The 18553-nt window shown below is 36.5% G+C and overlaps 1 protein-coding gene across 2 annotated transcripts in view; it reads left to right on the plus strand.

Annotated features, from left to right (window-relative positions):
* Positions 1-18553, plus strand: part of fer (fer (fps/fes related) tyrosine kinase) — a 136535-nt gene that overhangs the window by 87613 nt on the left and 30369 nt on the right. For both annotated transcript variants that reach the window (XM_088629341.1, XM_088629342.1), the window contains 3 exons: positions 12882-12938; positions 13731-13846; positions 15443-15537. In XM_088629341.1, coding sequence (XP_088485467.1) covers positions 12882-12938; positions 13731-13846; positions 15443-15537 — 268 coding nt within the window. The remainder of the gene's footprint in view (positions 1-12881; positions 12939-13730; positions 13847-15442; positions 15538-18553) is intronic.

An 18553-nucleotide genomic window follows, 5' to 3' on the forward strand; every position in this document is an offset into this window, starting at 1 on the left:
GTTCTGTAGTTCTGTGTATTATAAATTCTGCTTTCTTTGTTTCCATTTGCTGTGATACAGTATATGCATTTGTATCATTCTGTCTAGTTTAAAATAAATACATCAACATGGATAAAATAAACTCTTCGTTTTAGTTTGATGTTCGTTTTAGTGTTTCTGGTGACATACGTGAGAGTACTGTGACGATAAGCAGAAGTCAGATCTCAGAATGTGGCATAATCTAATCTCTAAAGCTGGCATTAATGTCCCTCATTATGGTACAGTCACCAAAACAGTGTTGTTCCATTACACTTTGACTAACCTTTACACGCATCTTATGCTTTCTCTTGCTTAAATATGCTCTGTTGTTACAGATACCATAGGCTCAGGAATTATTGGCACCCTTGATAAAGGTGAACAAAAGAGCCATCATATCAAATAAAAGGCACAGATAATGAGCTATATTTCATACAGACTTTTATTCTAATACAATTACTTCACTGCCATGGATCCAAGAGGGACATCGCAAATACAGCTATCGTTTAGGAGGATTTGCTGGTCTACAGAGATCTGCACTGAGTACTGGTACACAGAGGGATATGATGGAAGGCTTAATACTTCAAACGTAGTACTTTTTTTCTGAATTGTTTAATGTTAGCATACTCAGAGGGGTTGGGCAGCCAGTTGACCTTGGACCCATAGAGTTTTTTTTTCTCCTTACTGAGGAGTTTTTGGTTCCTCTCCTCCATTGTCTTCTGGCTTTATCGCTTTCTGTATTGTAATGTCATGCACTGTCACACAGCTTTGTTAAGTGCCTTGGGTAACCTTGTTGTGAAAGGCACTATATAAAAATAAACTGAATTGAATTGAAAACAAACCATTTTTAAATGTGCAATACTGTATTTGTTGTTAATAACATACAGTAGGTTCCATATTTATTGGATCCCCCGCGTTTTTAAACAAAAACCAAACAAAGTGACATCTGCAATGAAATTCTGCTTATTTAAAAACATTGCAGTGCTGTTTAAGTGGCACATGCCTATTCTTCCTTATCTTTCTTACGTGCTGAACCTCCTGTACAGTGTCTTGTTGCCTATGTTAAAAGATAAATGACTCCTAAAGCTTAGGGAAGTTAGAGAAGTCTACCTATTTGTCCTAATTCCTAATTCTCTACCTGTCCTCCCTATCAACCTGATTCTCCCTGTGTATGGTTATAGGGCTTTAGCTGACACGGCTTAAAAAACACTATTGGTGTTTCCAAATTAAGTGGTTATAAAACTAAATAATTGGAAAGAAAATATTTGAAAATAAAGAATGAACAGAGACGGTGAAACAGATGAAGGTCTTCTCAAGGATGTCTTTAGTATGTACAGTATAAAAGGAGAAAGGTAATGTAGAAAAAAAAATGACCTCCCATGCGAATTACCTAAAGAATGTGTATACATGCATGTTTAATTGTTTGTTTCATTGTTTCACTTAATTTCATTTAATATTTGTAATAAATGACAGAAAAAGAAGAGGCTTGCCATGTACAGCATGATCAGTCAATGTGGCTGACATTTTGTGTTTTAGCGTGTTAGATTAAAACCTAGTTCAAAAGTTGAAGAGATGCAAGGTGTCACAGCTCAGTTCTGTGAAGGATTGAAAAGAAGTTTATTCTGTTTTGGATCAACAGAGCATTTTTCTCTCCCAATCTGATCTCCTTACCATTGTTTACAAGCATCATATACAGATGCAGCCATTCAAAATGGGTGGGGTATTTCGCGGTATACCCCGGTGGGCGTGTTGCAGTACCACGCAGTATCACGGGGTTAATTGCGTCATTTGACATCATGCCGGAAAGTATCCGGCATCACCTTGTAAAACCGCCAGTAGGAGCCAATAAAGCTTAACCTCTCATTTACAGCATTTGAGCTTTTAAATTTAAACTGTGTATTACAGCATGTTAATCATCAGTCATTAAAAAGCTGGTATATTTTATGAAAGCAAGATTGCTCAGTTGGACAAAAGTACACAACCTACCTTTATCAGAAATATTTATGCATCAAAGCCTTTACCGAAGATATTACTAATAGTATTTATAATGAATGACTTTGGACAAGCTCTAAACTCAAAGTATAATTTCTTTAGCACATTTGTACAAGCACTTGGAATCTGTCCAAGCCCTACTTTGTCAGGCATTTTCTTTTACTGCAACGGACATAAAAACTCCCTTGCTTTAAACAGAGCGTTTCATAATTTCTAACTACGAAAATTATTTAAACTTATCATTCAACCAGAGCTCAAAATATCACAAGGATCCTCAAGAGCACAGCAAAGACTGTATTAAAAGATACTTGTATCAGATACATGAGAATCCAGGCTTTTTTATCAACGCTTTCTTTTCCGTATACCAGATATTATGGAACCACTTCAGAAGGGTGTCAGCCAGTCAAATTCCAGGAATCGGTACTTTAAAGAAAAAATGCACACCGGTATTCCATTTCTCCCTAAACATTTTAAGCATCGAAGTCTTTAACCAACATGTGAAATAGCGTGTAAAAAAGTGGTAATTTTAAGCTTTTCTGCTAATACAATATGTAATCGCGTATCTAAAGAAATTAATAACGATATGATTATATTCGTGTACTGCGACATTTCTTTGAAAAAATAGAATAGCAACATTATGGACAATTAATTGACTTTTATATTTCTAAATATCACAACATGATCGAATTTAAGTCATTTTAATAACAATGAATAGTCACCTATACGTTACAATATAAACATTTATATTGATTTAAATCACGTTTTGATTTAAATCGCAAACGCGTGTTTAAATATATGTGTTTTTTTATTCACAATCAGACAAATTTTAGCAAAGTCATGTATTTTAAAAATCTTAAGATTTCTATATTTATGTCTTTATTTAGTGGTTTCATTAGTGACAAAGGCTAAACTTTCTTGGAAAAATGTCTTTTATGTAAACCAAGTTAGCTATTAATTCATTTATGGCTAGAATATGTTCATTGTCTTCCAATGAAAGAAGGGTTCCTTACGCCGTAGTCGAGTTGACATTAGAAGCTTGCCACGCCCGGACTGTTACACCAATGCATTAGCATGTTAAAGCGATTTCATTGAGGAGCCTAGCTTTCTTAACTAGTAAGTACTGTACTTTTGGAGGGGGGAGGTGTCTTTCGCTGGAAAGCTTGCCCCCTTCTACTTTGAAAATACCTGTGAAACCGGTTTAATTCGTCACAGCCAGCACTCCCGCAGAGAGGGGGGTTGTACTCGTTAATGTCTTAGCCGGAACACATCATTATATCTCATTTTGTATTTCTATTAAAAAATCGTTTGCCCAGCCTTACACTATTGTTGTTATTGTTTTTATCCTGTAAAGCACTTTGAGGAGCATAGCTTTCTCACCACTTAGATTACTTTTTGATACCATCCTTACACAAAGCAGAAACTTCTTGTATTTTCCGATGACATACAAGTGGAAAGATTACAGATTTTAATCGTCTTTTTTCTGAACCAGGGAAAATCTGATCATGTTTCTCTATAACAATAATAAAAAACTTTATTTTACATATCACCTTTAAAAGTGGCATCTCAAAGCAATACAGTAGATTTAAAAAAAGTCAAAAACCGCACTCAAAATGCAATTTAGAGCTTTCTGGCAAGAGGAGACACCCAAATTAATAATGTAACATGCCACTGTTTGTGCATGAACAAGGTTATACTGCTATTTCCCTAGATACGCGATTAAAAAAAAAAAATTTTTTTGAATCCCCGGCGGAACCGGGCATCCATAAGAGTCAAGTAATAGGTTTATTCCATGCTGAAAAAAAGAAGAAAGAAAACACATTCCATAAGAATCAGCGCTTTTATATATCAGGTGGGTAGCTGTGTCAGCATGCGTAGGCTGCAAAGGAACAAGTAATAGGTTAATTCCATTCTGAAAAAAAGAAAAAAGAGAACACAACGTTTCGGCCGTGGAGCCTTCTTCAGATGTGAGAGAGACAGGGCAATAGGCAAAGGTAAAGTAGCGGGAGAACAAAGGTTGGGAGGGGGGAGAAGTGAGAGGTGGGAGCAGGGGACAGAAAGAGAGGCCAATCCAGAGGTGTGAAGTCAGAAATCAGAATGGGTGCAGAGAGGTGTGAAATGAAACTTCCAATGAATGGAGAAAATTTAAAAGAACAGTAGTCTGTCGTTAAGAGAAGGGAGAATGTGTGATCCTAGCTGCAGAATAATTTTGGTTTCCGTCTTTCTGATGTATGAGTTTGGAAAACCATCTTTGAGAACACAGAGGGAGAGATTAGAGTGGTCGTGGCCGTCAGAGGTGAAATGAGAAACAATGGGCTTGGAGTGATCTTTAATCTTCACAGCCCTGACGTGTTCTCTGAAGCGGTCTCCGAGTCTCCTTCCTGTTTCTCCAATGTAGATGGCTGGACATTTACTGCAAGAGATACAGTAAATAAGGTTGCTGGAGGTACAAGATGTTGTCTGGGTGATCCGGAATTGTCCTGAGGGGCCTTGAATGAGTGTGGTGGTGGATGTGTACTTGCAGGTGATACAGCGAGCTCTGTTGCAAGGGAAAGTGCCTGGTGTGGATGGTTGTTGATGGCGGTCGAGGGAGCTGTGAACAAGGAGGTTACACAGATTAGGTGATCGGTGATATGAGATGATAGGGCGATCAGAAGAGAGGGCCCCAATGGCTTTTATATATCGCCTTTAAAGGTGGCTTCTCAAAACGCTTTACAGGATAAAAACAACAATAACAACAACAACAACAACAACAATATTGTATTTCATTGCACTTTGACAGATCGTCCTTAAATCAGTTGTTGACTTTTCTCTCTTTACTACTGTACTTGTTTGGATTGACTGAGCTCCGCTCTGTACCACACAATGATCCCCCCAGAGTCTCTGGCCCGGGTGATTTGTTTTTTTTTGACAGAGGGTAAAAAACTCTCTCTCTCGCTTGCCCCCCCCCCCCCCCCCTGTGTATTGTCTGTTTTTTTGTGCTGTCCTTTGACAAAACAAGGCTCGCCAGATAATGTGAATCAAAACCTGTTTTTCTAGCTTTTAAAGTCGTGCGATGTGTAAGCGGGAACACATCATTATATCTTACATATGAAAAATACATAATATAGCTCCCAAACAAATGCAAACGTGTTTTTAATAAGATGCTTTTATTCACTCATAATCCGACAATTTCAGGAAGACTAAGGAAGGACTAAGGGAATTGTCATCTGTTGTTGAAGCTCTGTGAGCTCGGTGACTTTGAGACCACTTGTTATCCCAGGTTGTTTGAATCGCCACAATTCAAATAGAGAAAAAAGAGCTGACTGACAAGATTTAAGATGTGGCTGTCAATGTTGGATTAAAAAAACAACACATTGCCCGACATTAGTTGCATTGCTTGAAAAATAACTTTATTTCGAGAGACTGGATAAGTAATTCAAGTGTTTTTTTTAACTTCCTGAAAAACAACTAATAATTTAACTATATGCGCAAACATTTTATGATATGTCGCTGTTGTGAATGTCTGTGGACATGCGCTGGCTGGACAGGAGGCTCTACTGTACACAGAGAGGGGCGGGAGGGGGGGACAAGCCGATACATACTCTTAGAGTTTGATTAATAGAGAATATATATTATAAAAATATAGTACCAAAATAAGATACACTCTACAGACATTCACAACAGCGACTGTCAGAAGATAGGACACAGCGGCTCAGACACCCGCTGAATGGAAAGGGGCACTTTAATGTTCTGTATGGCTAATACTAAAGGCAATACTTTAATATTCTTTTCTGTATGTTTAACAATAGTGGGTACTGGCCTAATTCGTCCCTGCTCCCGTTGTTAGGTGTTAATGTGTTGTTGTTAAGTGTGAATTTGTACCTGTTTCCCTGAGGTCTGGCTTTTTTTCTGGAAAACCATCACTCTGGTCTTGTCCAGATTGACTGTGAGCGCCCAGGTCTGATAGTGCTGCTCCAGCAGTGCCAGGTTCTGCCGCAGCCTCTGTTCTGTGGGGACAGCAGGACCAGGTCGTCTGCAAAGAGCAGGAACTTGATTTCCGTAATTAATGCAGATCAGTAAATCAAGGGACAAAACAATTATTGCGCCCAGCTCCTCAATGGGCTTTGACGTGCTAATGCCTTGGTTTAACAGTCCGGGTGTGGCAAGCCTCTAATGTCTCCCGACTTCAGCAAAAGGAACCTGCCTTTCATTGGAAGACAATGAACACATTCTAGCCGTACATGTGAATATAGCATAAATACACCAAGGGATTGGGTGAGCTCCCATCACACAAAAAAAACTGTGAGCCTGCACTACAGCGACCACAGTACAGTATGGAGACCAATTTACTGGGGGTGGACCACGTCTGTAAATTTCGATGGGTCCAGAGGCAAAAGTGCCTTGCCTTGCAATCTCCGGGAAACCATAAGTAGCATGGTGAATCCGAGATTCTCAACCCTTACTTTGTGTGACTGGAAAAGAATTCTTGATCGGATCAATGAAATGCTTCGTAGAGGGAGGCGCTCTTTTCCTCTAGTCTAACAGTCTGTCCACAAACAAAACATTCCTGTAAGACAAGAGGAATGTAAAAAAACTGTGTGTGTCTCTCTCTGCTGGATGTCCCTCTCACTCTCTGCTGAATGAATAAAAGCATTTTATTAAAAACGCGTTTGCGTTTGTCTGGTATTTACTTTGGTCCTTTAACTGTTTTTCCATCTACTGTATTGCTTTGAGATGCCACTTTTAAAGGTGATATGTAAAATAATGTTTTTTATTATTGTTATAGAGAAACATGATCAGATTTTCCCCGGTTCAGAAAAAAAGATCTAAAGTATACTAGTTTGTCACTCTTGTCATCCCTTCTTTGCTAAATGGCTTTTGAATAGAGTCACATGAAGAGAGAGGTGAAACAGCCCTACACAGCCCTGTCGCTGTACACGAATATAATTATATCTTATTAATTTCTTTAGATACGCGATTCTTTTAATACAGTCTTTGCTGTGCTCTTGAGGATCCTTGTGATATTTCGAGCTCTGGTTGAATGATAAGTGTCGCAGTTTAAATCATTTTCGTAGTTAGAAATTATGAAACGCTCTGTTAAAAGCAAGGGTGTTTTTATGTCCGTTGCAGTAAAAGAAAATGCCTGACAAAGTAGGGCTTGGACAGATTCCAAGTGCATTTTTGCAATTTACGTTGCATTGTGCATTGTGCTGCTGTAATACAGTTTAAAATAATTAAAAGTCTAAACAGTATCAGCTTTATTTATGGGTTGCAATTTAAAAAAAGTCAAAAACCACACTCAAAATGCAATTTAGAGCTTTCTGGCACGAGGAGACACCCAAATTAATAATGTAACATGCCACTGTTTGTGCATGAACAAGGTTATACTGCTATTTCCTTAGATACGCGATTAAAAAATAAAAACATTTTTGAATCCCCGACGGAACCGGGCATCCATAAGAATCAAGTAATAGGTTTATTCCATGCTGAAAAAAAAAGAAGAAAGAAAACAAATTCCATAAGAATCAGCGCTTTTACATAATGCCTTTAAAGGTGGCTTCTCAAAACGCTTTACAGGATAAAAACAACAATAACAGCAACAACAACAATATTGTATTTCATTGCACTTTGAAAACCAAGTAATAACTTAACTATATGTGCAAACGTTTTATGATATGTCGCTGTTGTGAATGTCTGTGGAGTGTATCTTATTTGCCTGTCTGTCCTGGCTGTGCTCTCTCGCTCGCCCTCCCCCCCCTCTCCCTCAATTCAATTCAATTCAAGGTGCTTTATTAGCATGACAGATGGCTACAATCAGTGTTGGGTATTTACTTTGCTTTGAGATGCCACTTTTAAAGGCGATATATAAAATCAAGGCTTTAACTTGCTTTAACTCTGCAAGTCTGAGTTCTTGTGTCTGTCCTTTCCGAACCCGGAAGTATTACAATATGTATCTTTATAGCAGGTGGTGTACAACTTTTTAGCATAGATTACACTTTTCTAAAATGTATTTAAAAAATAAAAACGATTACAATCTAATCTTTCCACGTTTGATCCCAAGATCCCAAGAAAAATAAATCTAAACGGGGAGAAAGCTATGCTGAAAGTTTAAGATACTTAGAAGACAAAGATATCAATTTATGTTGCATTTGTCTGATTGTGAATCAAAAAACACATATATTTAAACACGCGTTTACGATTTCAGTCAAAACACGATTTCAATCAAAACGCGATTTAAATCAATATAAATGTTTATATTCTAAAAGTATGCTTGTTGACTCCGGTATCACATTAGTTAAAGACTTCGAAGCTTAAAATGTTTAGGGAGAAATGGAATACTGGTGTGTATTTTTTATTTAAAGTACCGAGACATTGAGTGTAAGAAGGTGTAGACTAATCTAGACTTTATAGAAATGATTGTTCAAGTAAAAGCTGTCTTAAGTAACCGTTTGTTTGGTAGGAATTTATGTTTATGGATTTCAGATAACTGTTTTGGAGTTTCCCTTAGGGAGTGTGTTATATCATTTCTTAGTCTGTAATGATACGAAACTGTGGGAGAAGGAAAATATAGTAGGATTGCTTCTTAGCCTCCATCACACTGCAGTTTGGATAATTTTGGGGGCCAGCAGGGGGCGCTCACCTTATGTGGGTGTCTATGTGGGTCCTAATGCCCCAGTATAGTGATGGGAACACTATATTGTAAAAAGGCACCATCCTTCGTAAAAAACAGCTGTAAAACCCAGGACCTGACTCTCTGTGGTCATTAAAAATCCAGTGCTTTTTTCGAAAAGCGTACGGGTAGAACACTAGTATCCTGGCAAAATTTCCCATTGGCCCTTACTATTCATGGGCTCCTAATAATCCCCATCTATGCACTGGCTTCATTATTCTGTTCTCCTCCCTACTAATAGCTGATTTGTGGTGAACATTATGGTGCACTATAGCTGCCGTCGCTTCATCCAGGTGGATGCTGCACATTGGTGGTGGTGGAGGGGAGTCCCCACTACCTGTAAAGTGCTTTGCATGGAGTGTCCAGAAAATTGCTATATAAGTGTAAGCAATTATTAATTTGAATCCACTAATCCACTAATTTTTGTCTTTTTTTTCTTTCATTCTTCAGCTGCTGTCTGGTTGTGAATCTTGCTACACCTTTCGCTACACATTGATTGCAGTGTTTTATTTGGCATTTTATTCAAAAATATATTGGATTAAACTGTGATTTATTTTTCATTAGTGGTGAAAGAAAAATAGTTCTTAATTTGATTTATTTACCTCTGAGGTAATGACAATTTTATTTTTAGATTATGTGTTCAGTGTTTTCAAAAAGCTTTCCAACTTTGGGGGGGGGGGGGAATTTAGTACGATATCTGAATTATATTTTTTGTTGTGAGAATAATAAAATTTTAGAATTAATGAAAATGCAATATTTTAAGAATTACTGAAAATATTTTAATATAATATTTGTTGATAGTCTCTTGCTACATAGTCTGATTTATTAGACTTTATTTCTTCACACTTATTAAAATTATTAAAATGGGTTAACCAGGCTTTTCAGAATGACTCAGAATGACTTGTTTGATTCTCTTGTTATGAAAATGATGAGACACAATAGCCCTGACAACCTTCACAAAAGGCATGTAGGAGCTGCTGTTTCAGTTGGAAACCCCAGATTGCCATGTTCTCCACTGTGTTCCAGAACCGCCTGTTTCCATGTGATTTGTGTCTGGCTGCTCTTGTTTCTTCCAGCATACCAAAGACATGCTGGCTAGGTCGATTGGCATCTCTGAACTATCCCTGTGTATGTGTATTTGAGAGAGTCCTGTGCTGGACTAGTGTTTCCAGGGTGTAGTTCTGCCTTGTGATCTATGCTTTTAGGATATGCTCAGTATTGCTGTGAACCTTACAAAGAATAAAATGCTTGGTGATAATGGATGGATGGAAGTAAAAAAACACTCCAGAAATTCAAATAGGTTGTTTCTGTCTCATGGAAATGGGATTTTAAGCAATAAAAAACATGCACAAGATAAAGAAATGTACAATTGGTACGTCATTAATGAGAAATGATTAGTTTGAGCAAATTGTTCTTAAGGTGATATATTTAAATGGTAACTGCACACACACTATATATATATCACTGTAAATGACTTTTTTAATTAATTGTTTTCTTTTAACTTTTTAATTTAAACAGTAATTAAAAAAATCATTTATAACTGTAATAGATTGCTTTTTAAAAGTAACTTTTCCCAACATTGACAGAGGCCAAATGGAACACTGTGCAAGAGTATATGCAGACATCCTTGCCAGTCAAGAAGTGTTATTTCCCTAGTCTGGGATATAGTTGAAAAGCACCCAGATGCAAAAGACTTCTCACCCCCAGGCAATGCCAGTTGTTGGTTGCTATAGGCAATACAGATTCCCACATGCTTTTTGAAATTATCTCCCTTCTGTCCAATTGGCAGCAGCTAAGGATGAGCAGTGTCATTCAGCAAGGACTTTTTCATCGAACCACTTGATTTTGTTCAGTATGTTTAAATGATGACAATATTTTTATGGAAGAAGCTGCCATACCTCACACTGCAGAATGTAACTCAAAGATAGAAAAGGAGTCACGGTATCAAAAAGATTTCTTGCTATACCTAGACTCAAATAGATACCAGAAACTGACTGACTTAAGATTATTCTGATGAGAAAATATAATAATGAAAAGCAAAGTGCAACAGAGGAGTTATTCATAGTTTTGCAAACGTTTATGATGTATTCATTTTTATCAGTTATGGATTCCTTCCTTGTGGGGAAAAAAAAAGTTAAAAAACATCTAATCCTTTCACCACATAACTGCTACAACAGAATGCTCAGAATGTGGATTTTAAAAGATAAACTCTATGAGCCTGTATAGTTGTGAGAAAAAAGGTTGTAAACCCTTTGGAATAATCTATATTAATTGCTCCTATAGTGTGATCTGATCTTCATATAAATCATTATAATAGATAAATTCAATGTGATTAAACAAATAACATTAAAAAAGTATGTGAACCTCTAGGATAATGACCAGTTGTGGTGCCCTGCCCTATAAAATAACCCACAATGATTGGTTACAAACAGAACCTGCTCTTTACAACACAGATTTGTCAAAGTGAAACATGCCTCGAACAAAAGAGGTTTCACAGGATCTCAGAAGAGTTGTTGATCCTTATAAATTGTATATGGCTAATAAAGTGATGTTATGTTATGTTAAGTTATAAGGCTGAAAATAGGTATTAAAAAATCTAAAAACTTAGGCCTACATCAATCTATAGTCATGCAGATAGTGTACAAATGGAAGAAATTCAGTTCCACTAGTACTCTCCCTTGTTGAGGCCATCCAACAAAAATCACTGCATTGCGCCGTACAATGCTCAAGGAGATGATAAAGAACCCTAGGGTAACAGCTGAGGATCTGCAGGTGTTTCTTGCACTGGTTAATGTCTGTGTTCATGAGTCCGCAATAAGGAAAGCACTGAACATGAGAGAACCCCATAGAGAAAACCACTGCTCTCCAAAAACCAACATTGCCGCCCATCTGAATTTTGTCAAAAAGCTTTCCAACTTTGGGGAAACCTGGATGTTTCACAGAACTATGGAACAGTGTTCTATGGACAGATGAGACCAAAGTGGAACTTTTTGGTGTAAATAAGCAACGTTATGTTTGAAAGAAAAAACAACTGTATACTAACACAAAAACATCATCCAAACCAAGAAGCACGGTGGTGGAAGCATCATGGCTGCTTAGCAACCTCAGGGCTGGACGGCTTGCAATCATTGAGGGAACAATGAATTCCAAATTGTATCAGCAAATTCGACACGAGAATGTCAGAATATCTGTCTGAGATCTGAAGCCAGGTCATGCAGCAGGACAATCATTGTAAACACAGAAGTAAATCTACAGAATGGCTGTAAAATTTTGCATTTTGGAATGCCCTGACCTTAACCCAATTGAAATGCTGTGGCATGACCTGAAGCATGCCGTTCATGCAAGACATCCCAAAAATATCAATGAATTTAAATTGTTCTATAAAGAGAAATGGGCCAAACTGATGTGCAGGACTGATCAGCAGCTACAGGAAGTGTTTTGTTAAGGTCGTTGCTGCTAAAAGAGTTTCTACCACTTACTAATTCAGATAATTTTTCCATCATAGACAGTGAATGTTTAAACAGTGTGTTCAGTATAGATGAGAAAAAGTACAATTGTTTGGGTGTTATTGGTTTAATCAGATGATGTTGATCAATTATTATGACAGATGTAAAGATCAGATCACATTTTAGGATCAGATACTTCAGGAATACAGATTACAGATACAGCAAATTGTTTACGAACTTTTTCTCACCACTGTAGTTAGAATTTAAATATGAAAAAAGTAAAACTTATCAGAATCTTCTGAAATGTGGGTGTTCCTGATGCATTTGGTCTGATGCACTAAAATTCATCATTCTAAATCTAATACTTGATGCATCACAGACTAATGTTGAAAACAAAGAACCTACTTATAGACCTCCACTACAGATCCTAAGCAAGAAATAGGAAGATTGTTTGCAGGCACATAAGGTTAATGTGATATGCGGGATACATATGTTTCATGATGCCTGATACCACATTGATTTATGAAGCACCTTGATCCACACTGGAGTTCTTTCACAAATGTATACATGTACAAGACCACAACAACCAAAATGTTATGTAATCTGTTATTTATTAACTTTGAACACTTAGGGTGTTGCTTTTTGTCATCATTAATATCCCACAATGTATTTTAAAATGTGCTTATAGATACTGTGATTATGTGTAACAAACACAAATATATGTATAATGCACTTTAGCTTTAGGAATTTGTTCCTAAATGAGACTTTTGTTGTTTTAGGATAAGAAATGGATTCTTAATCATGAAGATGTAATACTCGCAGAGCTACTGGGCAAAGTAAGTATTTTTACTTTGACAGAATTCAGTTTAAAGTACTATCCTATCCCGAGGCTTTCAGCCCTAGTCACTTGATGAAAAGCTGATTGTAAACTGTTGTATAAACTGATCTAGGAGTAGTGCCCAATTTATTTCTAATTAATCCAAATGTCATTCAGCTGTACATTTAATACTTTGACAAGGTGTAATGCTTCTTTACACAGAACCTGCTTCAGAAGCAACCAAAATCAGTCATCAGGTCACATTTGAGGTCCTGACTATTAATCAGGGAAGCTTATTATCTACTGTCCTGAATCCAAACCCATGACCTTGCATTCAGTCCATTTACCTTTTAGACATTTTCAGGGGCTATGTGAGAATGGCTAATTTTCAACCACAAATGATTTAATGTTACATTTGTGTGCTCTTTGAATTAATTAAACAGCTGACAAATAAATCCTAAATTGACATTATATTGGTATTGGTAATAATTGTTTGGGACTTAAAACATATTCACTTTGTATGTGATATATTGAATTCCGGCCATGGGGTGCTATCTGCGTGATTTTTACCTTTTCTGCGTGTTCGCGTGGGATTCGTCCAGATGTTCCGGTTTCCGCCCACAGTCCAAAGACATACTGGTGGGTTAATTGTCTTTTTGGAAAATTTGTTCTAGTGTGAGGTGTGCATAATTATGGCTGTGCTTGCCCTGTGATGGACAGGCGTACCATCAAGAGTATATCAGACCTTGCAACTGCTGTGTGCGGGATAAGATCAGAAAATGGATGGATAACTAGTTTTTTTTTTTGTTAGGGTAATTTCGGTGAAGTATTTAAGGGAACACTGAAAGACAAAACTCCCGTTGCAGTAAAAACATGTAAAGAAGACTTACCCCAGGAGCTGAAAATAAAATTCTTATCAGAAGCCAGGTGAGTAGGTTAATTGTTTCCATGCAGTGATTCAGTGCCAACGTGTTTAGCTGACATTTATTGCCATCACTAAGCAGCTTTAAAATACTCTCAGTTACAACAATATAAAGAAAAGAAGACAGTATCTACTACAGTTTAATATTTACAGAATAATTGTAACATACTAAATCATATCACTATAGCCACTACAATTTAGCACACTGTTTTTTAAGGAAATACTTTAGGATTATTTTTAACTGCAAAATTCACTGCAGTTTTAGAACCACCTCTATAAACCACCTCTATATGTTCCTATACAGCCACATTTATTGTTGCAAAGGATAACAAAGGATACCGTTTTTGTTTAGGACAGTTTATTGAGTAAACAACCTTTTGAAATATGTGTGAGAAGATAAATATCAAACATTCAGTGTTGGAAGTCAGCTGGTGTAAGTGTTTTTCCAGAAGCCTAAGAAGGGTAGAGTACCCTATTTATTATAAAAAGTTTACTGACCTCTATGGAAACCTCACAAAAATTCTATTCATGAATTGTGTACTGTATATCTACTTGAAATAAAATACAATGCAGTAGTTAAGCGTTAAGTAAGCAGAAAATGTGTTTAATAAAAATTAAAAACTAACATCATTCTAAATCTAGTACACGATGCATCTCAGATTAATGTGTAACACAAAGTACTTTGTAAACCCCTGGTACATATCCTTGGCAAGAAATTGGAAGGTTACATTAGCAGGAGCATAAGGTTAACGTTATATACGGAATTATGATGCCCCATTGGGTGCATTATATGTCAAACAGAAACTTGGTAAAGTCAAAATATGGTAATCATTTAGATGGATAGAGGATGGAAGCTGTTTTCAGATAAATGTCGTCGGCTGTGCTTTGATGTGCTGAATTCATTAGAGCCATAAATAATTTTAACATTTTAAAAATTGGAAAAAAAGTATTTGTAGTTGACTGCTGGAATTACAACAAAAAGATATGGCCCTTAGTGTGTAATGTAGTTGCTCTATTCCTATGTTACTGAAGTGGGGATCATATGTAGGACTGAATAATTCCCAGAAAGATGCTTAAATGACTCAATCAATATTAGGAGGTTAACTTATATTGGCATCAGTATAATAGGAGATGTTATTGCCTTTGGTGAATTAACATAGTTCTTTCTTTGATTAGGGTTGCTAATTATGTGGATGCCAACTTCTATCCCTACATAAACAGTATATATCCCTTGACTTCTGTACTTGACACCATATTGTATTTTGTGAACAACTTTTCTTGCCCCCTTCGTGACACATATTTTTTATAGTTTTAATTTTAAAACCAAAAATAGTGTTAGCTAAGAAATGGAAACTCCCTGGCAGTTGATTGGATATACAGTTGATCGTGTTTGAAGTTTACGCTTCAGGAGAACAGAATTTCATTATAAGAATGAGCTGTGGTAAATCGATTTCAAGTTTCTATACTATAGTAATTTGAAGTGTGGGAGTTCCAGATTGTGTGTTTCTTCAAAATTGTTTATTCATGGGATATCCATTGCACTCTTCAAATAATGACAATTCATAGATGTGTGACTCCTTTTGCATCTTGCCTCTTAACAGGATACTTAAGCAGTATGATCACCCAAATATTGTGAAGTTAATAGGAGTTTGCACACAGAGGCAACCTATTTACATCGTAATGGAACTTGTACCAGGTAAATTACTTTTTCATTTTGTGTGTGGTTAAAAGTCTATAGTCCTGCATGTCTGATTTTCTTCTCATTGCTGCTTTGATAGTTTAATTGATTTTTAAATTGCTTATTATTTATTATAAATACATTAACAGTAGTTGTGAGTTACTTTAATTAAATATGTATTTTAATATTTGCTATAGTTTTCTTTTGTGTAAGTCAATTCCACAAGTTATGGAGTATTTTGCTGTTTTAACTTAATCTTGTGAGTCCCACAGAACAGTGCTGTGTTTATTGCCTTTATGAGATCTTTTTTTTCTAAGATAAGTTTATTCATTATATTTTAACAGTTCACCTAATGAATGTCATATTATTCCAGGCATTTTAAGATAGAAATCAGCGATATTAGCCAAACTAAATCTGTGTTTTATAAAAAAAATAATTGGAGCAAATATTGCAGAGGGAAATCCCCAGTAACCTTCCAGAGCATCCGCACTCATAGTTTTTATGTTTCATAGTCAGATAATGAATTGAGTTCATTATATGTCAAACAGAAACTTGGTAAAGTACAAATATGGTAATTGTTAAGGAGAGGAAGGAAGCTGTTATTTTCAAATAAAAGTTGTTGGCTGTGCTTTGACATGCTGAATTAATTAGAGCCATAAATAAATAATTACCAACTTTTTTTTTCTGAAGAAAGCTGCTATAGTTGTTGCTCATGTCAAGGAGGTGTTTACTCACAAAGATTTTTTCATTAAGCCTTTTCCTCCAGTTTACCACACAAAAGTGGATAAACCCAGCAAAAAAAATATCACATCTATACCAGATGACAAAACAGTAGGTAGACAAAAGGTGGTATCATCATGGAGGGAAATTATCAGGTTTGTAATCTATTACAAAAAGTGTATAAAAAATGTATGAGATGAATTTAATTAGCACACCTTGTCAACATGATGAGTATTTACCTTAGAGGTTAGGAACTGACTTTGTGCTTTAAACACACCACACTCACACATTCTCACACATTATATTGTTTCGTTTTTGTAGCTATATTATGTCATAACTTGATAATTGTGTTGATTTTGATAATTGTATTGAAATATTTAACAACAAAGAAGACCTGGCATGGATAGAGCATTGTCCTTTCCTGAAAAATTGCATATTCCTTTGTGCATCATTGAATATGGTGTCAAACTTGACCCTTAATAGGATCATACCACATACAGATGTTTCAGGATAGTCTGCATTAAGTCTTTTCACTGCATGACATACAGTGCTTTGTAAAAGTATTCATCCCCTTTTAATTATGTTTCATTTTGTACATCACGCACATGATGTAAGTTTTTTTTTTACCTTGAATATTTTAAGCAGAACTTTAATACACAAAATTAACTTTATGAGTCAAAGATGTCAAAAAGGTCAACAATAAATACTGTTGTAAGACATTTGAATTTAATTAGAGTTGGGCACACATGTTCAGAAGAAAGACTTCAGTTCTCAATCCAGGTTATAATTCCAGGTCATATTCTGATTTGTTCCTGTACTTGCTGCACTATCACTGCATGCGTGAATCTGCCAGCTTGCCATTCTCCTTTTGCCTGTTCCCTCCTGCTTATATCCCCTAGTACTTATTGATGTCTACTTGGAGCTTGATTTCGACTACTCTTGTCTGACTCCACCACCTCATTTAAAAAAACAATAAATCAAAACCACTTATACAGAGTTGCAGCTACTCTTTCAAATGCAAGTGTCCTGCTGTATTATTTTCATGGGGTTAAGGTTCAGACCAATCCAAGATGCGAAATTTGTTCTTTTACATCCATTCTGTTATAGATCTGCTAGTATGTTTAGGATTATTGTCTTGCTGGTGAACCACCTTAGGCTCAGCTTCTGAATGGTTGGACTGATGTTCTCTTGTAGAATTTGTTGGCACAGACGCCAAATTCGTGGTTACAACAGTGATGGCAAACCATCTGGATACTTTGGCAGATTAAACAGCCCAACACCAAGTTTGATGGTCATGATGAGGTTCTTTTGTTGGAAGGCCGTGTTTGGTTTTCACCACACAAAACATTTTTCATTGTGGCCATTTTGACTCTTCTATGCAGAGCACGTTTTTATAGTGGTCTTGTGGATTGTGCAAATACTCTTTGGCGAACTTGACAATTTTAATAAAACAAGGGTATTATGGTAAGAAATTGAAATTCCTATAATAATACTGATGGTTCATAAACTTTTTCTCATCACTACTGTGCTACACTACACTACTCCACTACAGCACTGTAAAATAGAACTATTTTACCTGATATACAATCATTTCTAACAGACGTCTGTTATGAAGTTTTTCCCTGAAGTAATCTCTTTGATGTGATTCATTTGACATGTTCACTACAAACATATTACGATTGAGCATACAAATGCACAAATGTATTATGTTGTAGATATCAATTTGCATTACACTCTACACTGAGTATTTGTAATTCTCTCTACTATGAGAAGCACCCATCATTCTTGTATCTTTGTGCTGTAAATCAGCCATCAGTTTTTATTAATGCATTCTGCTTTGTTCAGGTACCACATGGCTATGGCCAGTGCGTTAGCTACAGCTTCTTCCTTTTCTCTTCTAGCAAGAACAGTATCATTTTCCAAATAAGTGCTCTTCAAACATGGCTTAAATATTAAGCCGATCAATGTTCATCCCAAAATGACATCCTTATCTTTATACACAAGGTGTGGTTTGCTGATCATAGCAGCTTCCTATAAATATAGGTTTCTATCTGTTGTGCTATAGTGGGTTCAGTCCTGAACCTGTGTTGCTCTCTGCTTGAAGTTTGTGTGTTCCCCCAGTGTTCATATGACATTTCACCAAGTGCTCCGGTTTCCTCTCACAGTCCAAAGAAATACTGGTACGTTAATTGACCTCTGGGGAAATGGGCCCTTGTGTGTGCGTGTCTATGTCTGTGCGTGCCCTTTGCAGGACTGGTGTCCCATTAAGGGTGTACCCCACCTTGAGCCTGTTGCTTGCTACGATAGGCATCAG

The sequence above is a fragment of the Lepisosteus platostomus genome, chromosome 4, assembly GCF_059453375.1.
Source record: "Lepisosteus platostomus isolate fLepPlt1 chromosome 4, fLepPlt1.hap1, whole genome shotgun sequence".
Taxonomy (NCBI): Eukaryota; Metazoa; Chordata; class Actinopteri; order Semionotiformes; family Lepisosteidae; genus Lepisosteus; species Lepisosteus platostomus.